The sequence below is a fragment of the Lepisma saccharinum genome, chromosome 1 (assembly GCF_977018435.1).
Source record: "Lepisma saccharinum chromosome 1, izLepSacc3.1, whole genome shotgun sequence".
Classification (NCBI taxonomy): domain Eukaryota; kingdom Metazoa; phylum Arthropoda; class Insecta; order Zygentoma; family Lepismatidae; genus Lepisma; species Lepisma saccharinum.
In genome coordinates this window covers 213,776,716-213,802,321 of record NC_139229.1, presented here as the reverse complement: position 1 = coordinate 213,802,321, position 25,606 = coordinate 213,776,716, and the positions used below count along the sequence as shown (strand labels likewise).

General features: G+C 40.0%; 2 protein-coding genes across 3 annotated transcripts in view; one reads left to right on the top strand and one right to left on the bottom strand.

Annotated features, from left to right (window-relative positions):
• The window catches only part of sfl (N-deacetylase and N-sulfotransferase sfl), a 491,065-nt gene that overhangs the window by 155,672 nt on the left and 309,787 nt on the right, over nucleotides 1–25,606 (top strand). The window lies entirely within an intron of this gene.
• Nucleotides 10,557–24,829, bottom strand: LOC145988774 (uncharacterized). Its single transcript, XM_083123954.1, is given in 4 exon segments — nucleotides 10,557–10,721; nucleotides 20,775–21,047; nucleotides 23,622–24,113; nucleotides 24,530–24,829. Coding segments are annotated over 4 exon segments (1,230 nt in total).

Genomic DNA, 25,606 nt, shown 5'->3' with positions numbered 1-25,606 from the left:
GTGTCGTTCTCAGTGTGTATAATTTCTTGAAATCTTCACGGCCCCCCATATGCGGTCATGGCGACCCTAGAGCTCTGCAGACCATAGGTTAAGAACCACTGGTCTAAAGCCTGTTCGACGAAAGAATAAACTTCAAAATTCTATTTTTGTCTTTTCCGTCAGAAGCCATGGAGGGTCACATGAACCGCTGAACCAATCTGCTTGGTCCAGTTGCCGTGGTGAGGGAAATTCTCGTGGTATTCTGCCTTGCCAAATTTTGCCTTTAGACTCGTTTTCGAAACACGTGGTACCCTCAACAAGGCTAAGCACGGTGAAGCCTAATGGTTGCCGCCGCGTAGCAAGCAAATGGGTCTCCGATTCCCTGCCTCTCCCTGAATGCGAGCGAAGGGTGCATGCTCACAGCAAGAGATGTCGTGTACGACTGAACAAAAATTAGTCGTGTAGCAACACTTCTCCACCCCCTCCTTGAAACTCCCACAACTGGAGGCGTAAAGTTTGGGTTTCCTGGAGTTTATTGTTTGTCCGATCGGGCTTTAGAGGGGATGTGAGCAATTTTAAGTTCTCAAAATTCGACACAGGATGCTACGTGTAGAAATGAAACTCTTGAAGAATGAAGTGAAAGGGGTGAAATGTACCACCCAGATATTCGCCTCAAAAGCCTATCTTTTCACACCAACATTCATAACCAACCACCCTTCCAGGCCCCTGTGCCTCTCCGTGACATATTGTGTTGTGACAATTCCATCAGAACGTCGGCGTACCGCGGATTCCAGCGGAAGGACACATATTTGGAGTCGGAAAGATTGATGCGGAGACGCTGTGCGACCCCAGGCAGCGATCTCGTGTACGGGGGAGGAATTTCGAAATCAACCTGCCTGTAATGGGCACGTGGGATGCGAGGTGGCAGGCAGCAGTGGGAAGAAGCTGGATGTTTGGGATGCCGCCCCAGCGATTGATGGCTGAGTTCAAAGAGATCTCCGATTCCTGGAACCTTTGTCACGGGATGCTGGAAAACCGCAGGTTTCTTCCCAGAACTTCAATATCTAGGAAGATGCCTGCCCCTGCGTTCCCTCTTGCATACTAGAGCCACATGGTCACTTGCTGCTTCTCACAATACCCCCTCCTTTATTATGGTTTAATAAGCATATTAACAGACAAAAATTCCTATACTCTGCTCTGCCAAACTACCTATACATTATGTTGCAATTTATTTTCGATTATTTGTACATCAGTGCGTTAAGTTACTACATTATCTCTGGTAGGGTAACATTGTCCACGGTAAAAATATGAGAAAGTGATGCAACATCATAATTAGTGTAACAGTCAATTGTTAAAGGCCTCTGAACTTGGTGTTATTTGACAGTCAATGGTGTAATAAGACACCAAATATGGCTCTAAACAACGCCAATTCCGGGTTGACCAAAAGGAGTGTCCTTTTGTCACCAAAAGTGTTGGCAAGTCAGATTCATATTTTTTATAAATTACATTGTTACAGTCATCATTATAATTCATCGACGATCATATTACAATGCGAGTTCAGTTGTAAAATGCCACATTTTTTGGTAACCTTTTAGACATTCTATACTCCATTTTACCCTTTATGACCTCTGAAGTAGGGTTGACCTCTTCGATGTCGTAGTGATCAGAAACTCTACCTCCTTCGTCTTCACGGGCCGACCTTCCCTCACACATCATTCGGAAGCCTCTGGTGATGACTAACACCGTCGTCTTGTAACCAAGGGAACCGGAATTCGATCCCGCTGGAAGCACATTGCACAGCGAATCGGATCCAACTTTAAACCATAGATTGATTGATTTGGTGTTTTAAGTCCACTTTATGCACAGTAACGCTAATCGGGACTGGACCTACAGTTTAAAGTGGGATCCGAACCACTTGTACCTCCACCGGGTATCGAACCCGGGACCCCTTGATTACAAGGCGACGACGCTACCACTGCGCCATCGGAGAGGCTTTTAAACCATAGGTCCAATCCTGATTGGCATATATGAGCAAATGTATTGGCCCTTCCAGATGTAATACCTTGCCTTGTAATCAAATGGTTCGATACCGTCGAGGCATCTATACCCCGTCCCAGCAATCTCTGGAGCAAGGCCGCGCATATCGTCAGAGAAGGGGAGGAAATCGAGTGGGCAGAGCGAAGCAATACACCCTGCTCGAAGGCTGGTAACAGCAGTCACTTTCCCCCCTCCACGCCATCCGATTCCCTCTGAGTTGTCTCGCGTCACTACTTGCACAGATACTTTTTTTCGTTCGCCTGCTCCAGAGATAGTTGGGACAGGGTATAGTGGTTCGTTCGGATTCCAATTTAAAGCCGCAATAAACAGTTTCAATGTCCAGCCACCCAAGAGGTACAGGAAAGACCCTAAACCGCCCATCGACCTTTTCCACGGCGAGCTGGAGAAGGGGAGGTGTGGATGGTTTTAGGAAAGGGAGAAACTTCACATTACGTTTATGGGCGTATTATTTTACTTGTTCTCTTGGAAATAGCAAACTTCCGATGGCGTAGCGAAACACATGAACGGAAAAATAACAGGTTGAAGATTTTGTTTGTGGTTGGAAATGGAAAAGTCAAAACTTCCATTTCATTAGCCGTAATTAGCTTCCATTTGATTGATATTCCTTCTCAATAAGGAATACATGGTATAATGTAAATATTCATTCATCATATTTTTTTTAAAGATTGTATCTAGCTTAATAATAAACTTAAAAACCGCTTCCACTTGCAAATGGGGAGAAATTAGAACTATCTCGTACAATATACAGGGTAAGTCAAAATGAATGAAACAACTTTACACAGCAATTATGGCATAACTAATTATGACAGAAAATCAAGCAAGGCACCAATGCAAAGAATAACTCTGGAAGTTTTATTGCCACTTGGTGGGCTTATGCAGCTTTGCCGCTGCTCCGCCAGGATCGCTAGTGTGGCAGAACGGCAAGTGATCAGCAGAAGGTGTGTTGGAGTTAGCGAACATTGATTCAATCACATTGGTGCACAGACATTTCCGCATGCTTTTCGGTAGTAATGCATATGTTTCACCCTTCCGAAAGATTTGCCAAAGTTACAACTGCGAACTGTAACCTTCGAACCTTCGAAACCGATGACAAAGACTTGCTGTCTCGTGCATAACAAGTACTGGATTATCGTGTGGATCTTTTTCGCGTTACATGTGGTTCTCAGATGTGAATCATGTGAGGAAAACTTCCAGAGTTTTTCTTTACATTGGTGCCTTGTTTGATTTTCTATCATAAATATTTATGCCATAATAGCTGTGTAAAGTTGTTTCATTCTTTTTTTACTTACCCTGTTTTCTTTTTTAGTGTCATTGCCCATTCCAACGATATTGAAATAAATGCACACGTGGTGCGATACTGCCACTCTTCGCCTTAAACTGTAGGTCCAGTCTCAATTAGCCTATCTGCGTATAAAGTGGACTTTGAAAAACTCAAAGCTAATGCCAGTGGTCTCAACAGACAGTTCTGTGTACAGCACCGACAACCTGCAACCCCATGTTCGATCTTTGCGGTTCAACTGGTTTATTGCCAATGTGAAGGTGACGCCAGGAGGCCAAATTGCAATCCAGTGAAAAAGAGGGAGCCGTGTGTGTCTGTTAAAATCTAGGACTTACGACGCCATTTTTTTCGTGAATGCTGTTTGTTTATCCAATCCCCTTTCTTCCCCACCTTTTAAAAGGGTCGTGTCTGGGAAATAATGGTCGTGCAGCCTCGTGGCAAAAATCGATTGGGTTTTCTCGATGCTATCGCTGTCCTGGGAACATGGTAATGGTGCCCCGACCCGTCACACCGGCGCCCACCTTTTAGCTAAGTAGCCGCCGTCGCGTGCCGTGTTTGGTCCTCGCCACTTCCCGGAGCGTGCGGATTGCTTTGGAAACAATATCCTGGTTTCGTAAACGAAACAGCCTTCTGTGGCCACTGCAGCTCTTGGCTTCGATTCTTCCCACCCCGTCAAGTGCTGCTTCTTCCAAAATTGTACAGATTGGGCACAAAGTTCCCTGGCCATATGTTGTCTGTCGTTCATTATCAGCACAAAATTTAATTTTTTCTCACTTTCTTAGGACATTTTCTTCGATGTTGATGGCTACGTTTCCAGGAGGTACTCTCACATACGTTTGCAGGTCGTCAACCGTCTGTGTTCAAAGTTGGGAATTTTTTTTTAGCACATTATCACACGTTGATAAGTCTGGACTTCGAGTACGCCAGAACATTTTGAGTGAAGGACACTTCTAGTGCTGAAAACTTCCTTCTCCCATTAATATACAGAGTATCACGTTTTGGGACAGGCTTCTTGAACATATGTGAAAACCGTGCTTGTCAGTAGCGGCGATTAGAGGTTCGTTGGCGGTTGCCCCCCCCCCCCCCACAGTTTTTGCCGATTTTACCTCTGCACTAGGTGTGTGTATGTGTATTTTTTTAAAAAATACAACAAAGTTATGTGGGGATGCTTGATACATACTTCTTCCCGTGTGTTGCTAATTGGGAAAACATTAATGATGTGTGGTTCCAACACGACGGGGCACCACCACACTACTGCATCCTACGCAATTGGCTGAACATTTACCAAGTCGTTGGATTGGGAGACGAGTGGAGACTGAATACCCCCTCGCTCTCCTGATTTTATGTCTCCGGACTTTTCTTGCGGGGTGTTCCGAAGAATGAGGTGTATTTCAAGTGATTCAAGAACTGAAACGTAACATCGTAGTAGAAACATGTGCAAACATTTCTGTGGATCTGTGTACCAAAGTGTGCTTATCAGTTCGTCACAGAGCTACCAAATGTCTGGAATGCAATGGTGTGCTATTTGAACAGTTGCTATGAACTATTGTCAGTATGGTACTACTCACACTGTTCCTTTAAACAATTTCCATTTCTATTTCTACGCATCCCAAGTTCAGTAAATGTACGTAGATCAATAGATCATTCACAGTTGCCCGCTTACTTCTGGGACACCCTGTATGTTGAAATTTATATTTTAAAGGATAAAATTCGCCCCGCCCCCCGGAAAAAAAAGTAATTCATGGCTTGCGGTCTGCGCCATTATCCACTCACTCTATAGTACTTATCCTGACTCGTTGTAGCGTGGTAAAGTTGAAGTAAGAGTTCTTTCTGAAGTTCAGGGGAAAAAGTACAATGTATGATTTTGGCAGTAGGGTTCGATCAACTTCCCCAAGGGGTAATTCATGTGGCGTGGGGAAGTTGTTACGTGCAATCCCCCCGGAGTGCCGTCCTAACGCAAGCGTTCCATAGAGTGTGACATTCTTTCAGTTAAAGGTAGTTCGTCGGTTCAACGGTGATCGAAATCTTCGTGTACCGCATGTCGCGTGGCGCATAACACGCACGTAAAGCCAGGTATTTACATGTCCATCTGTCCACAAGTGACATGTGTCTGGACTCAGTTGGGCCAACAGTGGTTTTCAAGTTAGAATGGAAAAGGCGGCGGGAGTGAACCACTGAGAAAGGAAACTCATTTTTCCAGGATTTTAAGCCCGTTTGGAAGTCTGCAATCGACCTCCCCCTTTTTTTGTTTTTCCGTTGAAGTAACATGCGTCCGCAAATAGTAGTGTTGCCCACGGGACGAGACGGGACAGGCTTTTAAAAATTCGAGACGAGACGAGATTGATCATGTGTCCCTTTGACAAACGAATATTTTCGAGACGAGACAGCATTTCACAGCATTTCCACGAGACGAGACAGGCCAAAGTCTCGTCTCGTGGGCAACACTAGCAAATAGAGTATGCTGGAAACTTTTCTTCACATTTAAATAAATGGTGACCCTAAATAATTGCGGACAATGACAGTTGGGGTTGGAAAGTTCTTTAACATGGAGGATCGGAAATTCCTTGTTACTGCGCTAAAGCTGGAGGCAACATTTTATTTTAGTAGGGGAGTGTAGGGAATGTGGCCACCTGTAAGAATAAGTTGCTAATAACTAGGAAATTTGTTGTATTTTTTAAAAATTACACATACACACACCTAGGTGTATATATAAATGAAGAACGATCTTTGCACGATATCTGGTAGTGCTCATGAATTATTTCTATCAATGCGTAAAAAAGTATGAAAACAAGAGTTCCAAAAAACACATTTTACCCCTACTAGTGGGCAATATTTGAGCAGGCTTTTTGGGAATATGGGAAATGGTTAATTATTACGTAAATATAACACATTCATACTTATTCAGTCACAATATAACAGTGAATGATTCTTCATTATTGTACGTAACTTATAATAAAAAATGTCTACTGGTTTTCAGTTGCCCTATTTTTTCTGAGAAAAAAAAAACAGGTCGTACATGTATTAGAATGCACTTGGTTCTGACTACTACGGAATTCCTGTGCCCAGTTACACAGAATTATTGTGTTCATCACCACTGATGTTACCATTCTGCAATGGAAATCTTTTGTTGCGCCCAGTCGACACTGTAACCCGAGTTGCATTTTGATTGATTGATTGATTGATTTAGTTTTATTTTACTTCGCGTTTTGTGCCTCTTGGCTAATTTGCGAAGATGGGGATGAGTGATGAAGTGACCCTTGGCGTCGCAGCGCGATGTGCCAACCACTCGGCCACAGGGTCGGGCCCGAGTTGCATTTTTAAATGATTACCTGTAACTAAGTTAACATTCCGAAGTCTTGACCGAATGTAGACAAGTATACCGTTACTGAAAGGAATTTTCTAAAAAGTAGATGTGTCCACGAAAGGAAAGGGGTGTCCATTTTTGGCAATTTTTTCTACATTTTTCTTAATTAAACTGGGTAATTATGAACAACACTACGCCCCCCCCCCCCTTCTAGCTTTTCTAAGTTTATTTTTGGTGGGGAGTGGTAATATTTCATTTTTATCACAAGTGGTTTACAAATGGTGACATTTTGTTTTTTAAGTTTATTTATGCTCATATAAGTCAATCGGACGCGAACCGCAGCGCAATGTGCTTCCACTGGGAATCGAATCCGGAACTCTCTATTATAAGGTGACAGCATTAGCCACTACACTATTTAGGAGGCCCGAATAGCGGTAACATTTTCAATCTCAGTGTATCGTTCAGTGTATTTTTCACTGTTTAAAAGACGTGTTATCGCCAGAGTGATCCGTGGAAAGTTACAACTTATTTTGGCATAGTGATACAGTAAAACGGACGAATTCGAGCACCTGGACCTTTGCTATGTTGTGGACTCAGGTTGTATTCCATCTCTGCTTCTATTGATATCCGCTTGTTATCAAGGATTTTCTGCATCAGAGCCATCAGTGGTGCCAACACTTAGCACAAAAAAGTCCAAATCAAAGTGCCTGTACACGTTGAACATGCTACCGTAAATTAACACTGAAAGCCTACTGCCTTGTCCAGTCATACATAGAACTCGAAATGCGTCATATCAAAGTTACGTACTTTTGGTTCATCAGTTGACACAGTTAATCGTGTGATTTTGGTTCCTTTGAAATGACCGTGTTTGATCTTCTCAATTGCATGAGATGTAACAGTAGCTCCTAAAAGTACACCTTGATGTATTTATCTGTGCATTTTGATGCAGTAAGTCCATCATTAGCATTTTACACACTTTAGTGTGTTAATAAAGAAACATTTTGTGGCATACCTATTGTTGACACATTTTGGTTCTCTGTGCACTTTTTCGTAGCACTGCCAATTTCTTACGCAAGGCGTCTAGGAAGGTATACCGTAGTTGTAAATTTTCAAGCTGCAGTTACATTTTCAATGATGTAATTACATATTGCAAGCGTTGACAACGCTGACATCAGTGTTATCATTAATGATGAATAAGTCTTAGGTGCTTCCCGTTTGGATTTTTAAAATAATTCAATCAGTCTTCTCTGCAAAGGATAGAAATCATGTTAAATGCCAGTGAGAGTAACTGTCGAAGTAAATTACGATTATGTTTGAATTAACAGGTAACTTTATCTAAGTTTTATCTACATGATAAACATGAATATGAATAAAGTTTTGCAAAAATGAATGCTACCATCGTGTTTGTGAGCTTTTTCCAGTGTAATTTAATGTTTCACATGCGTAGGTTCCCATTTAAAACCAAGTGATCTCGGTCCAGGAAGGCGGGTTTCAAGATGGCGACCATATTTCAATAGCGATTCGGTAGGTTTTCTCGCATCCCCAAACTACATGTACACATATAAAATTTCAATAAGCGCATGCATTTCGGTTCTATTCGGCCCGTTCCGTACTTTTGGACCACCCTGTACATACATCATACGAAAATCCTGGAACGTTACTGCTGGTATGCACGCACATATTCATAGGCACGACTTCATCATGTGAACGTATAGGTATGGCTGTAGCCGAGCAACAAGTATTGTGGTGCCAAAACCTCATTATCAAGAAGTGACACGATACATCAATTTTGAACGACTCATCGCAGCACCTCTGCTTAATTATACCGCGGAACGCCAGTTGGGAATCACTATACTGCAACATCATATTGCTAAACTATGCGAATTCAAAGTAGTAGAAGCTTCATAAAACAATGATGGTAATTGAAGTCACAGGATCATTGTTTTCTCATGTAAATGAATATTACTATAGAAAAAGCTAAACATCTCTGTAAATCGAAAAGGGTGATGGTTATATTCACTGCGTTGAAGTTAATTATTTCATAGTAATTAGCCTGAATTCAATGAAAAGTATTAGACAAATTACTTCCATTGCTTCGAATATTAAAGTTATCAGTCTGTTGTAAACAGTATTCTCAATAAAAGATTGAGAAGATGAGCATGAATAATGATATGATGGAATTGAAGAAGGGACACTCACTCACAAAGAACACCCAAATTGTCAAATGCAAGAAGCCACGATGCAAAGGTGGAATGAATGAGTAGTACTTAATTGTGAAGCAATAATTTGGCACATTACCAGCATCAGAATTTAGTCCGTTTTTATCATATCGTACCCAAGGTATTGGGTAGAAGGGACAAGTCTTCTGTCATTCTTAGCATAGCATGAAACAGTAAGGAATGCGGAATAAGCAATTAGACAAACGTTAGGTTATTGACTTGAGAACTGGTATGGAATGAGTGTTGGAATCGAGAAGGAGCGAGGAGAGTTGGCGAGGATACGAGACAGAGTAAAGATCGCGTTACGATATAGATCTCCGCCGCACAAAGCACAACCATATCGAGATGTGTAATACATTTTTATTATATAGGTTGGCTCAAAAGAACGGGACATTTTGGAACGGAGATTAGTAAAAGAGAACACATACCTTTGAAACATTTAGTGAAGCCAGTGAATAGTATAGAGTGTGCCATTGTTGAATGTCTTGAAGATAACATCCGACCGATGTCTCTGCGGAGACATTCCTGCAGTCTGTGACAGACGTTGTGCAACAGAAGTCCTGGCAATTTCCTTTCGTATTGTTCTGTCGTAGCAGGTCGAGTAATTGCATATGCTGATGGAACACGACCATGTCGTGCAATATTGAACTGACGCCGAAATGCTCTACGCGCCTCCACGCTGCTATGCTTGTAATATGTTTTGACCGCAAAGGCACACTGCGCACCACTCTTCTGATCCATGGTTACGGTAAGATGTGAGCAGCGTTGTGCATGCCAACCTCCCAGGCTTGCCAGGACACTATTCAAAATTTCCCGTTCTTTTGAGTCACCCTTTATAAGTAATTTCATGTTTCCATGTCCAGCTGTTTGGGCTGTGCGTTGAAGGGCCAGTGAGTGAAGACAGACTCTTATATGTACAGTATGTACGGATGGATGGATATGTGTAATTATATATTGGGTTGGCCCATAAGTTCTGGCGTTTTTTTATAAGTGAAAAGTTTGCGTGAAAAATAAAATGTGTTGGCAATGCGTTTTATGTTATTCGATAGAGATTGATTGATTGATTGAATTGGTGTTTTAAGTCCACTTTATGCACAGTAAGGCTAATCGGGACTGGACCTACAGTTTAAAGTGGGGTCCGAACCACCATGTGCCTCCACCGGGTATCGAACCCGGGACCCCTTGATTACAAGGCGACGACGCTACCACTATTCGATAGAGAATTATGTGCTCTACAAAATAGTGTGTTTAGTTTTTATATGCTGATATACTTTTTGTTCTTTTCAGGTCATTAAAATGGAGTGTCAAGTCGACAAAAATTAATATTTTCGACACCTTCTGCTTTTTGCGTTTAATCGAGATGCCAAAGCTTCAGAAGCTGCTCGAGAGATTTGTGAAGTTTATAGCAAAGAAGCGATGCCTCTTAGGACGGCTCAAAATTGGTTTCAGCGATTCAAACACGGCAATTTCTACCTCAAAGAGATGCAACGCACCGGACGCACCGTTCAGTTCGATGATGAGCGACTGAATCAGCTTATTCACGAAGATCCACGCCAAACGGCGAGGGAATTGGCAGAGATAATGGAATGCTCCCACAATACCATAGAGCGTCCCCTTCACTCGATGGAAAGTTGGGTGCATGGGTTCCGCATGCTCTGAACGACAACAACAAAAATCAACGAGCCACGATCTCAGCCGTTTGCTTGCCCGTCATCGATCAACTCATGGACACAAGCAGCGATTCCTCTACCGAATTGTTACCGCCATACACTTCACAAATCTCTCGAGCAGATTCTGTGGCTTTGGCACCTCGATTAAACGCAAAAAGCAGAAGGTGTCGAAAATGCTCTTTTTTGTCGACTTGACACTCCATTTTAATGACCTGAAAAGAACAAAAAGTATATCAGCATATAAAAACTAAACACACTATTTTGTAGAGCACATAATTCTCTATCGAATAACATAAAACGCATTACCAACACATTTTATTTTTCACGCAAAATTTTCACTTAAAAAAAAAACGCCAGAACTTATGGGCCAACCCAATATATGTATTATAGACACATACACACATATTGTGTGTGCACGGGTGCTCTACGAAGAAGTATCCTTTCAGTAACCTTCCTTTTATAACTGGTGATTTTCGGTGGTAAAGTGGTCCAGCTCACCGCACAATATAGCCACTGCAAACAAAAGGGAGAGAGAAATCTGCTCAAATTACTGTTTTAGTTTTTTGTTTCCAGAACCGCTTTTGCTCTCATTAAAACTTTACTGTTAATTAAAGCTTCATTGCTTTCCCGCCGGAACTTTTTAACTGAATCACGCCGCCAGCCCGGACGACAAGCGGGAAGCAGGAGATGAAATATAAATAGCATCGCGTTGTGAGAAAGTCAGAGAGAGCAATTTGTTCTTTGGAATCAATACGACTACGTTTCGTAACGTGAATTGTCTAATTGCGTATGTATTTTGTGGGTGACGTCATAACGAGCCTTTTACAAGTTAATGTTCCAAGTGGAGTTTCTCAGTGGCTGTAGCGTTAACTGTGTTAATATCTTGTGATAACGTGACGAAACGAACAATTAACGCCTGTAATTTCCATTGTACAGTCACCGGCAATAAAAGTGGGACACCTACATCCTGAAATGCTCGCTTCCCTGCAAGACATTGTGTGTGATGCCTAAATCAACAGCGGTGATAGAAGCTGCCATTGAAAATTTGCTATTAAAATCCATTTATCGCCGTATAGTTAGGCAACACACATAACGCCTTGTAAGGAAGCGAGTATTTCCGGATCTGGGTGTACCATTTTTATTGCCGTTGACTCTACATACGACACTTGTATTTTAGCATACTCACGCTCAACCCAGGGTCTCGGATTGGCCAATGCCTTCTTGCACTGCCGGTACAGAAACCCTTTCTTCACATGCAACTTTCTACCACGCCAGGTGTTCCGGATTCGAATCCCTGGCTGGGTATTGGTATCCTGTGTTAGTGTCGCGTATTTAATTTCATGACATCATCCTCATCTTCGAGATTAGTCAAAAGTGGCAGAAACGCGAACGAAGAAAACAAAATAAATCAATCAACAATTTACATGCAACGTCATCATTGGTGGGTCAAGGTTCGGAATATGTTGTTAGTATGACAGTCACATATGTGTGGTAGTAAAAATGAAATGTAGTTTCCTAGCTTTGAACTATTTATATACTGAGATCCTGCGCATTTGTTTACAAGAACACAACTTAGCACATCCTCTACGACATCAGAGGTTCCGGGATCGAATCCCGGCGTGGACATGAACACCTTCCTTGTGAAGATCCTTTCATCATGTCATATATTCATCCACATCTTTGCCAATAAGTGGAAGAATAGCGATAAAATTAACCAAATCAATCAATCAGTCAATAAGAGAAAAACGCACCTTTTCGGCATCTCCAACGGTGGTAACATATACCCTATACCAGCTAACTGTAGACCAGGCGAACGAGAACAAGTCTCTGCGCAAGAAGTGACGCGAGGCGGCTCCACCAATGAACAGTGAGAGAGACGGGATTGCGTAATGGGCGACTGGAGTTACCCGGTTTCTCTGCTTTGCTCTGTCAACGTTGCAAACTTTTGTAACCGATAATACCGTACGTACGTACATGGCAAACGGACTGTATCTTTGTCTCCAGGTCGATATGCTTGGTTTAAGAATTTCTTAGGGAAATATTAGGGATACAACAGCAAGTGCAAATTTTGACAAGTCGTATATTTTGCTTACGGACTAAGGTCTGGACCGTACATGCCATAACATTTCTGTACGTGTAACATGTACGGTAATGACCATACGGTTGGCAACGTTGCGATTTCACGACTCGATTTTCCTCCTCCTCCTCCTCCTCCTGCTCTATAGTTAGCTGGGACACGGTATAGCATTGTAATCAAGGGATCCCGGTGGAGGCACATAGTGATGTGGAGTGGCCTGGATCCCACTTTAATCTGCACGCCAAGTCCTCTCTAGCCTTTCTGAGACTTAAAAACAAAATCCAAAGTCAAAATAATCATTTAGAGTAATTTCAGGACACAATCACCACTACCCTGTATGGTTAACATGCATGCCGACTGAGACTAAACTCATAGAGGTGCAGGATGTTGATTTATTTGGAAGAACGAAGATGCTGCGAGATGTAGATGTATATCTTAATCACCAAGAAGACGCAAAAGAGATTCATCCACACCAACCTTTTCCTCTTACTCACACTTGGCAAACTGTATCGGATCTGGTGTTGCACATCTGGGTGATAACGTATTGGCAAAATGGTCCGCCAAGAAGACCCATAAATCTGAATTACCCGAGGAATTTTTGTTCGCTGCGTCGGCCGCTTAATGGATCTCGTCTCCTGGCTCCAAGATATATCAGTCGTTTCGTTGCGAGGGAGGAGAGATGGGTTGGCATAGAGAATTGTATTGGCTTCCGTAATTATTTCCCAAGCTGAAAGAAGTAAGGATGCAGTGAAATTTTGCAATCGCTGCAGATATAAATCATACCCCAGTATATGTTTTTATACGATTATGTCTTTCGTGCACCAAATATCGATCTAGCTGTAACCTGTCAACGTCTAAGAATCTAAACTCGCAATTCTACGTACTTATAAGAGCCATGGCGTGTAATACATTTTCCTACACACTACACTTAACAATAATTGTGTAATGTGTTAAAAATTAATGACACCATTTGATTAATTCTGAGTTTCACATTAATACACCATATGATCTTCAAAAATACTTTTACCTTTTTTTATAACTTGGATCTTCCTAGGGTGTAAGTATTGAAATATAGACGTACTGGTTACAAGAAAAAATAGCATAAACTCTTACTTAACTCCAGTTCCAATTGGAATTGGAAATTAGTGCTAGTGCTTTACCGTCCTCCATTGCCAACTGTCAACTCAGGGAAGAGATGTGTTTGAGTGATGCGTTGGTTTGGCCGATATTTCAGAGTACAGCGATATGTGCCGGTCAATCCATTCCACGGATGAAACCAAGATTCTGCTAATGGATCTTAATGAGTGGTGAAATGTTTACACTAGCGAATCCCACACCAGAAATCTGTTTTCGGCAAACCTTGATTACAAGCAGTGGCGTGTGAAGGATTTTCGAAAGGGAGAGTACATTGTACTATTGTTAGTAGTCAGTTCTCATTTTTCATCATTTCCTCCATTGGCGTTCTTTTTTTAGGGGTACTGGGCCAAAGCGGGTGGGGTTATGGCCCCCACCAACCCCCTTGGGCACGCCACTGTACAAGTTCGTGACTTCCAAATATGTCGTTATTTTCAAACATTCTGGTAATGTAAGCACGGCTATGATAAAAATGTCACTTTCACAATGGACTGTAATAAATGGTGTTAACATAAATGTACATAGATTTTTAATGGCAGAAACCATTAGACTTGTTCTCCTTTCTGTAGAATTTGTGACCGCTGTCCCTTGATCGATTTCATCTAATCACCATTCATCCTCATCTTCACGATTAGGCAATGAGTGCAGGAAAGCGACATAATATAACAAATGTGCAAAATGCAAACTGACAACGAAGGATTTTTTCAATGCTCCAGCGCAGGCATGATCTCGGGACGTTTTTTGGTCGATCGCAGTTATCTATTGTAATTATACGAATAGACGAGAAATCAGAATTAGAAAATGATGAGTGGTTATTTTATCTGGCATTTCTAGTCGACTTTACAGGTAAATTATGTTAAATGAACCTTGCACTACAAGGCAAAAAGAAATGCATTGCTGAAATGATGAGTACAGTTTCATCATACAAAACCAAATTCGAGCTAATGTTTGACGGATTTAACAAATAATATTTTTGATCACTTTCCTAACATGCAGGACCATCTGGAAAAATATCCAGGCTTTGTTGTTTGTACAGATAAATATGTGAGTGAAATCGGTTCGGTTATCCAAGAGTTTGAAATCAGATTCCGTGACTTCAACAAAATTAGCGTAGTTGTAGAATACTTGTCATTCCCAATCAAATCAGATTTGAAAATTAAAGAAACTGCAACTGTTATCAGTGAAAACTACATAATGAGTCAGCCATCCCTTGAGGATGAGATATCAACATTAAAAAATGACATCTTTTTCAAGAGTCGCGCTGAAGAAGAATTGTTTTGGAAGTTCGTGCCCAGAGAAAAAATCCCCAATTTGAGAAGATGCAGTGAAATTGTGCACTCATATTCCGGTTCAACATATTGCTGTGAATCGGCGTTCTCTTATCTAAAAATGACGATGAGTAAACAACGTTCCAACATAACAGATGAGCATCTCGAAGATTTCCTAAAACTGGCCCTCACTGAATACTCGATTGACTTCCATAGACTGGTGAACAACATGCAGGCTCAGACGTCTCACTAACCAAAAGCTAAGTTATTTCATTTCAACACATATTAATTTTATTGTATTATTTATTGTGTTATTTGTATATTTTCCCTACGGTGCTTAACGATTAATAGTAGCTCACTGCCTGTTGTGACAATAGAAAGTAGATCACTACTTGATTGAAGTTGGACATGCCTGCTCCATCACATTTCAACCTTATACGAAGCTGTACCCTATGCTCACGTGCTACTCTCACTGCCTGTTCCCTTGTACACTCACCTCAATTAGTACTCTGGCATTTTGTTTCTTTATACAGCATATTTTCAAAAGATTCAATTTAACGTACACGTGTATGCTGTATAAAACACACCTTACTACTAACTTCGTTGACCCTGTACACGCATATGGACATACCTGCGTATTCGTTATTTCTTCCAATAAGATTCAGAGGGACGAGACTGTTACGTTTCGCACGAACTGAATATGAAGAGGATTATCTCATATGGCACCCGGAACATGCATTAATCCCATACCCATATAGACCAGCCGGAAGCGTATTTTTCTTGGCATCCTCGGAGCACTTTCAACTCGACCATCTCTCGTCACTTCGTTTGACCATGCAAGCGCCAGGTTTGCATGAAAGAGGTCGGTTGTTCTCTTCTGCAAGACCAAGATCCTTTGCGGATGCTGCACCCCCATCCCCAGCCAAAGCGTTCGTTTGCTATTCTCCCGGTCGTCACATGAAGGAAATAATTTCGTGGTGAGTAGACATGTTCGACGTGAGGTCAACAAATTTCTCACGGTTTTCTTTAGGAAAAAACTTCATATACTCGTGCATTTATACTAATAATCATTATAATGCAAAGTCATATTTCCTTTCCTTGTGTCCCTCTGTCTACATTTAGTTTTAAAGTTGCAACTGTTTACGCAATTGCACATGCGCGAACTGGACAAGTCCACTAACAAAATAGGGGTGACAACTGCAAGTGGAATGTAGACGAGGAAGCAGGTTCCTTAAAAGTAGCAAATCGTCCGCTTTGAAAGTGGGTGCTACGATTTGTAACACAAGAAAGCCAATGATATTAAATAAGCGAATGCATACAAGAGAAGTACTGATGTTGAAACCCGCAGCGTAATTTCGAGTATTATTCTACTTGCTTTCGTAGGCGTGCACACGGGGGAGCGAGAAGGGCAGGTTCCCCATCAATATTTTCACTAAGAAATTTAGCGTGTGATTCTTATTGCCGATAATAAACAATATTATTTATGCTCTTGAGAAAAGAAGCATTTTAAAACCGATGAATGTTCTAACCAAATAGGTGTCGACATTTTTTCTTATATGAAATTCGATGCTGATGATTTATTTTACGTTGCCTTCTTTCAAATTTGGCTAATAGCGACAATGGGGATGAGTTATGATGAGGTAAATGATGAAAGGACAATCACAAAAGAGTATGGACGACACAACACAAATCCCCACAGAAGATTATTTAGGTGTCAATTCAGGCGTCAGAGGCTCGTTAGACTGCAAAAAGATATCCCATAGCAAGGTCCGTTGACTTGTTTGCCGCCTGCGGTTAACGGACCTTGTCCCAGAGTGTAGTACTGGAAGATAGGTTGACATTTGAACAGGGACGGTGCTACAGGGGGACTAGAGAGGCTGAAGCCCTCCCAAGCAGGTTTCAGCCCCCCTGTAGCCCCCTATATATTTGTAGTACAGTTTTTTTTTGTACATTTGCCATTTTAAAACTTCTATTGGGGGAAGTACAGTGTTCAAATACATTTTCTAGTAGTTCGGTTAGATTGCAAGGTTACGTTATTACGATGTTTAATATGTCTGGATAACAGTGGCCACTGATCATTTGACACTAAGTAATTCGGTCGCTAAACTTGCTACGAAATCTGTTGCCTCTCTGGTAGGTGGACGTATTCAGTGGCTGTGAGTGGTTAGCACATCGCGCTGCGACACCAGGGGTCCCTGATTCGAATCCAATCGACATGGATTTTTGTGAGTATCCATTCATCAATTTCATCATATCATCACTCATCCCAATCTTCGGAAATTAGCCAAAAGTGGCACAAAAAGCGAAGTAAAATAATGCAAATCAATCAATCAATCAGTGGCTGTGAGGTTGTTCTTTAATTGTTGACATTATACAGCTAAATGTGTACAATTATTAGCCTCTATAAATCGTATTTCGGAATAAATCTAAGAGGTGTGACAAATGATTTTTTATAAGTAGGACGACGTTCAAAATATAAAGAAGCGTTATGTTTCTTTTCTGTTTGTTAGTTCCTCATTCTAGAGCTGACAATTGAGATGTTCTCCCATTAGTTTCATCGTTATATCTATCCTTATCGCTGCAAATATTCGTGAGGGAGAAATACGACGTTAAAAAACCAAATAATTTCCAAAGTGCCTAATTCTTAAATGCTAAGAATTTGAAAGATTAAAATTGGGCTCCCAGTCCCGATAGTCTGGCGATAAAACTGCTGCCTTGATATCAAGGAGTTCCGGGTTCGATCCCCGGTGGAAGTAACATTTCACTAGAAGCTGTAGCTTTCGTCCCGATTATTCTCTGTGCATATGGTGGACCTTAATACAAATCCATTAACTAATAATTTCAATACGGTGCAAAAATCAGCACGCTTGTGCAATTTTATTTCTACATGTTAATTGATTATCATTTATGAGGTTAGAAAATAATTTCTCCAGTGCCGTCATAGTGACCAAATTTGATTTCGTGCAGGAGAATCAATCTTTGAAACACATACGAAACTATTAATCCAATTCTGATCAGTATTTATGCATAATATATTCTGAAATAAAATTATAATATTTAGTAGTTATTTTCACTAATCAAAATGTTCAGTTTTGGCACACTGTAAGGCATAAAGGAACTTAAAACAAAGACCCTTCAGCAGCTACTTGGAATGGTTGAAAAATTCAAAATTGCCTTTTATGTATTTTATAAGCTTTGTGTTATTTGAAATGTGTTTTATCCCACCAAAGGCTGTTTGCAGCAAATCAAATGTTATGTTAGTAATTGAATTGGTAACGATAGGTTGAGTGCTCTATCTGTTCTGTCCTTAAAGAGCTTGCAATGTATTTGGATTTAAACAAGGTTATAACTGTTCATACGACAGACGTGTCTTTATCCTGGTTTCTTGCTGTGGTTCATTTTCTAATTTTATCCGTCCTTGCCTTGTAATCAAGGGGTCCCTGGTTCCATACTCGGTGGAGGCACATAGTGGTTCGGATCCCACTTTAAACTGTAGGTCCAGTCCCGATTAGCCTTTCTATGCATAAAGTGGACTTAAATCAACAATTGAAGACTAAAATTGGTAAACGCTGTAAGTTCCACAATAGTTCACCGTTTTCACGTTAAACTGTGAAATCTGCCATGCTTTATAATGTGGTAAACGTGAATAGTGGCTGGTAGCCCTCTAAGTAGTTCAAAGGGCGTGTAAAGAGGTCACTAGTGTGCACGTTCTTTCGGTCTGATGTGCGGAACGATGCGATTTCCCAACAATTTCGCTTTGACACTTACAACGTTTACCACTTTTAGTCCTCAATTCAATCAATCAATCTCATTTTAGCAAGGAAGTACTCACAATTTAGAAATAGTGTTAGCTGTAGTATTCATTCGTAAATCCAGCGAGTTGACAATGAGTATAGTTTTTAAGATGTATTTTGTACTGTTCATATGAATAGTAAGTCTGTGATATTATTCCATTAAATAATGGCTTAAGAAAATAAAACAATGTAAAGTATTCATTAATTGCCTTGTAGTCAGTATTACTTAGCCCCCCGAGAATTGACTCCGAAATCTGAAGCCTCCCCCACTTATTTCAGGCTGGCGCCGTCACTGCATTTCAATGCCTTAAAGGATTTTAAGGAAGGAAGGAATTTAAAGGTCACCCCATACACCCCGTAATTGGATGTTTAAAATGACATAGTGGAGGTGTTTAAAGCTCCCAAGTTCCAACTGAACGAAGAGTAACATTATAGGATAGGATATTTTCGTAACACTGTAGAAGGTCATTCTAATGTTGGACCAAAAGTATTTCGCATGCTATCTAATGTTTGTTGATACAGTGCATTCATATCGGAAGCTTGCATATAGTGAATGTTTTGTTTAAGAAGAGCTGGGAATCTAGTTTAAATTCGACTTTCCTTTACTTGGGGTAAATATGAGTTCCATTTCCGAAACAGAGGTATGATGTGTATAAAATTGCGACTAAAGTTATACTAAAATGTTCGCAGGAACGGGACTATGTCATAAGTTATTACTATTTAATAAGAAATCATAAAAAATCAAATATAAACAATGAACATTATGCTCTGGTAATGGAATACAGTTAGTGCAGTATAATTAAAGCCTTATTTAAGAATTATTTTCTATATCCCCACCGTGCTACTTCGTATGTTATTATTATTGCCACTATCATGATTATTTTAATACAATAATAAATGTACCGCTCAGGGGAGATGAAATATCCAGGCAAACGCCTAGGGTGCCATCTGCCGTTACTTAAAAAAAAATCTCATTTTATGGCTGGTCCAGTAAGGGCTCTAGTTTCACTAATTTTAAAATTCCATATCTCAAACATTTTAAAGAACTTTTTCCTTATAATTTGTGTGGTAGATAATGGCATTGCTCTGGCATATTCTATCCATCATAGAAGCTTGTACAGTCACGGACACTGCTGGGATGTAACAATCGCATTGAAATGGTATCTTTATTTACTTTTATTTTATTTTCTTTGGTTTGTGTTACTTTGCTTTTTTTACTTTTGGCTAATTAGTACAGTAAAAATAGGCAAAATGTCATAAAAGAATGGAAAAAATTCCAACAGAAATAAAAATTGGTAGATATCACCAGTATGGTATATCAAACAACATACTAAAAGTCTCCGACAATCCGAGTTGTGTTCTGGCCGCCATATTGGAAAATGGCGTATGAACGGTGACGTTTGATCATAATTGCTTTATTAACTAAAAATGGTGAAGGCTGAGCCGAAAATGTGTTCAGACATAAATTAAAGAAAATGAAATTTCCAATAACTGTAATAAGATATTTTTTTGTGATTTAACCAAATAATGTAAGAAATAAATTTAACCAATATAATCCAATAATGTAAAAAATAAATTTAACTCTGTGGAAACTTCTCCCATTATTTTGTAATCAAATTTGCCTGGTGTTGATTGAAGTTTTACACTTTTATTTCATTTGACTTGTAACGAATAATCGCAAACACATGTACACACAGGAAAAAAATAGTATATACTTTTTAAAAATCGATATATTATGACAATTGAGATAAATAAACATATATCACAATTGAGATAATACTGACATATGGTCATATCTTTTTGAGAATGGTTTTAATCTTCTTCTGAATCAAGTTCTTGTGAATAACATTCGTTGTCATGTGTGAGACGAATTTTTTTAGCAATATTGCTGTTTGCTGTATGGAAATGTGCATCTGCCTCCTCTTCATCCGTGTCTTCACTTTCTATGTCATTGTATATTTTATAGTTAGAACACTCGTCACCACAACATACACCACAAAGTTGGGAACATTTTAGTCCAGCCTGCCGACAACCACATGCCTTTCCACATTCCTTCTTGCAATTGCACGAAACCAGTTTCAGTAAAGATGTGGGAACTGGAGCCAAATCAGTTGTCACGGGCATCAAAAAACCGTTTTGCATCTTCCAACCTCAGTCAGTTGGATTCAGTTCTCTCCCATACCATAACTGAACTTGGTGATAAACTCTCATTGAGTGCTGTTTCGCTGCTGCACTAGTTGGGGGTAAAGCAGCCAAATGTATTGGCTTATGTATTGGACAACTAACTACAGTTCTAGTGAATTTATAATGTCGTAATAAATCCAAAGATTTGATGCTGGTTGGTGAGCCATACACAGACATCAGAAACTGTTCTCCTGCTGCTGTTACTGCACTAACTGTTTGATCTTTGCTCATTGAGTATCGGAACTAACTTCACTAACAATTCACTATTATTTAACATTGTAAATGAGTAGTGTGTTTGGTACTATTATTAGCACAAAATCATACAAAATGAAAGAGCCATATGCCCGATTTGGCTACACTTAAAACTATGCCAAGATGCCCATATGCCCCAATTTTTCAAGTGTGATATGCTTTTAATCCCAAGAAATTCTGAGTCCTAGTGTACAAATGAAGAATCACATACAGTGTACAAATGAAGAGCTCATATGATTAAACAGCCCGATTTGGCTACACTTAAAACAATGTCAAGATGTCTATATGAATCAATTGGCCAAGTGTGCACACATTTAAATCTAAAGAATCTTGAGCCCTAGTGTACAAATGAAGAAGCCTCAACAGACAGATTTGGCCATGTGTACAAAAGCTACATCTGTGAGATTGTTGTCCATAAGCTTGTCAAAAATATGCCCCTCTTGATATTGTTTTGGCCACACCTAAAACTAAGCCAAAAATGCTCATATTTGATGTTGTAAAGCTCGATGGTACAGATTATCCGGCAAATTCAAATATAAGATTGGTGGACAATTTTGTGCCACATCTGTTCTCTGAAATTGAGATCAGAAAACATGGTGTTGTTATAAACAGAGTAGATTACCCCGGCATTACCTCTACAGCTTTGGCCACACTAAAATTATCCAAGACCGAGGCATCATACTACAAAATAGGTGGATTTGAGGCTGGTGATAAAATATTATCCAAGAGCCACACAGTGCTGTTCCCCATGCGCCTGTTGCCAGGATTCTTCTCAGATTACAAAGATATTATGTGGAAGGGTGGTTTAAGAATCACATTTAGAAGAGCTGCTAATGATAATAATGCTTTGATGAGGTACAGTACATTAAATTCTACTGGGGAAGCTCTGCCTAGTACCCTACCTGATGAAGGCAAGTGCCTTATTCAGACTATGGAGCTAAGAATTCCAGTTGTTGAATATGAAGCCAGTTATGCTCTTAAATATAAAGCAGATATCCAAAAAATCCACAGGTGCCTTTACAATTTTATACATATCAATGTGTGCAGAAGCCTGCCACTGGTAGCTATTATGAGTTTGATGCTACAAATTCATTCTCCAGTATACAATATGACATGCCAGATTTTGTGGTGGTACTGTTTCAGACTGGAAGACACAATAATCAGGAAAAAAATTCAAGTAAGTTTGATAGCTGCAACATCAAGAACATATATCTTAAAAATGGCAGAAATGAGGTGTTCCCCAGAGAAAATTATAATTTAAACATGTCCAAGGATGATTTTCTTAAATTATATGAAGCATTTACAGCATACAAAAGGGTCACCACTGGCAATACAGACATGTATTACACACCAGATGAATTCAAAGCACAGAGACCCATGTTTGTCATCAACACCTCAAAAAGGAAACAAGTTGTGGTTAATGACAGGACAAACATTAAAATTATCTGTGAATTCCATGATACACTCCCTGATGACACCATATGTAGTGTTATTCTTATAGGTGAAAAATCATATGTTTATGATGTAAGAAATGAGAGAGTCACAGAGCAATTCTAGAAGGCCTCTGCACAATGCATTGTCTTAGTACTAGATATGCAAGTTGGGCCTGGTGCCCAATTAAAATATTCGGGTTAACATATTAATACTCTGAACTGACTGTCAAGTATTTAAGCACACTTGACAGAGTATTACACTAGAGGCAATAAGCTTTAGTTTTAGGTGTGGCCAAAACAATATCAAGAGGGGCATATTTTTGACAAGCTTATGGACAACAATCTCACAGATGTAGCTTTTGTACACATGGCCAAATCTGTCTGTTGAGGCTTCTTCATTTGTACACTAGGGCTCAAGATTCTTTAGATTTAAATGTGTGCACACTTGGCCAATTGATTCATATAGACATCTTGACATTGTTTTAAGTGTAGCCAAATCGGGCTGTTTAATCATATGAGCTCTTCATTTGTACACTGTATGTGATTCTTCATTTGTACACTAGGACTCAGAATTTCTTGGGATTAAAAGCATATCACACTTGAAAAATTGGGGCATATGGGCATCTTGGCATAGTTTTAAGTGTAGCCAAATCGGGCATATGGCTCTTTCATTTTGTATGATTTTGTGCTAATAATAGTACCAAACACACTACTTAAATGCCTTCTTCTTTCCTTGTCGAAATAAAGCAGAGGTTGTGTCGCCGCATGCAACAACAATATACAATTACACATTTCTACTCTGAGTTTTTGCTGGAGTTGTTGCGAGCTATACAACTTCTTTGGAATATTACCTCGTCCAGGTTTCACAAAGTATATATTTACATTCTTATCAGCTAGTACAATTAACAGCAAAACAAGTCAATATCGTCTCCAACCACTACAACATTGAATCAGTGTGAGATAGATTTACGGCAGTGGTTACATCTGCTAAGGCTTGCTTCACCTGAATTCCGACACTTTCCAGATAATGGGATAAAGACTCAATGAATCTTGCTTTATTACTACTGTTGGCTAGGAACTTCTCTTGAGTTGTGCTCGTTGTCATTTCTCCCGAAAATGTAATATCTGCAGAATATAGTTTCCTTAAACGACGATTTCTCTCTTCTGATTTAGTACATGTTGGGGAGTTGTACCCATCGAAGACAACAACACTGTTAGCAACATAATGATTGAAGATGTATGATGCGTAGGTAGCATACAAGTCATTATAAGTTGTTTGACGGGGACAAACAACTCGATGCAGTATATGCCCACCATCGAGAATATATGTGCATGTTTCCTCCGGAAGTGTGATTTCACATGGAACAAGTTTTTCCAGAACTTCATATAAAACTGATTTTTTACATTTCCGCATCACAGTTGACTCATCAAATAAGGAAAGTGGTTGTGGCGCTAACTCATACTGAAAACATGCTGAAAACATATGTGTCTACTGAGCACATAATGCGACTAAACAAGTGCATCGTGTTCACAGGTATGATTTCATTATGCATCCTAATACTAGAGACAACAGCAGACAAAGGTTTTACTCTGTTGGTACGTTTTAACTTTACATCTGCAAAATTGCTGTTTGTCATTGCTTTCATGGCATCTGTTCCAAGATCAATTGCTGTGTCACAATTTATTGTTTCGTCACCAACAATACCAGTAGCAATAGACACAAGTTCGCCTGTTTCTCTAAAGGGTGGATGTTCTTGAAACCATGCCACAAGCTTCTTAACATCCTTATCGTCTCTTTCCTGGCGTGATGGTCTTAGTTCAACGTGTTTCTCTCCAGAGACAAAATTTTCCGCAAAATTCTTCAATTGCATGTGATACGTATGTAGCTGCTGGCATTCCTTGAACCCATTTCGTCAGCACACTAGCACTCACTCCACGACCATGTGTGAGGCCACCTGATGTTTTCATAGTACGCATAAGGACCTGTTCGATGGTCATATCGGTCCATACCACAGACCAAAACTTGTTTGACCTTCTGACAGTGAAAAATCCTTTGGATGTGAACTTTTCGTACTCTTCTGGGGACATATTTGCGTGTAAGTTGAGCATCTGCTGTAAGTAGAGATGTGCTGACAGTTCATACGCAAGGTGTCCGGCAGCATGGAAGTGTGGCAGCATTTCCTTCACACACTCGATATGTAACTCCCACTGACCTGATCTTTCGGCTCGAATAAAATGACGAATCAACTGAACTTGTCTGAAATTTTGAACCCACAACTTATAAGTACGACTGATTTCCGCATTAGAGTTCATGAGTACATGAAGTTTCTCAGACAATGTATTAACAGTTTCGTTGGTTATTGTATGAACAGTAGATGCATTCGAAGTCATAAGGAACTGGTGAAGCTCGAGTATGTCATCTGCTTATCAGTGATATTCATGTTTTCAAAGAGAACACTTGATAATACTAACTGTGTGATAAAGTGTGCTCGTAGTGATCGTGCGTATGAATGTCCAGAAATATTTTTTTCAACAGAATTTGAAGCATATATTACTGACCAAGCTTCTTCCAATCCGCTTCCCCTCATCATGTATCCTATCGCTCCCATGTACGACATAAGAATGTGGAATCCACCTAGCTGAAGGACAACTGACGACAGATCTCCGTTGTAAAGAGAAGCCGCAACAATCTCAGAGGCTTTCAGATATAGAGGTTGGTCGAAATTAACAATACATGTATTTTGACCATGTTTCATGCATTCTTCAACTGCGAACATAAGGAATGAGTATATGTCATCTGGACTTGTCGGCAGCAGCTTTATAAATGGTAATATACTTATTTCAGAAATGTGATATTCGTTGCTACCTTCAGTGGCAAGCTCCATATAACCACTCCAACTTGGACTTGGTGGCAAGGTAAGGTGATTTCCACACATCTATACAAAATCAAGAAGT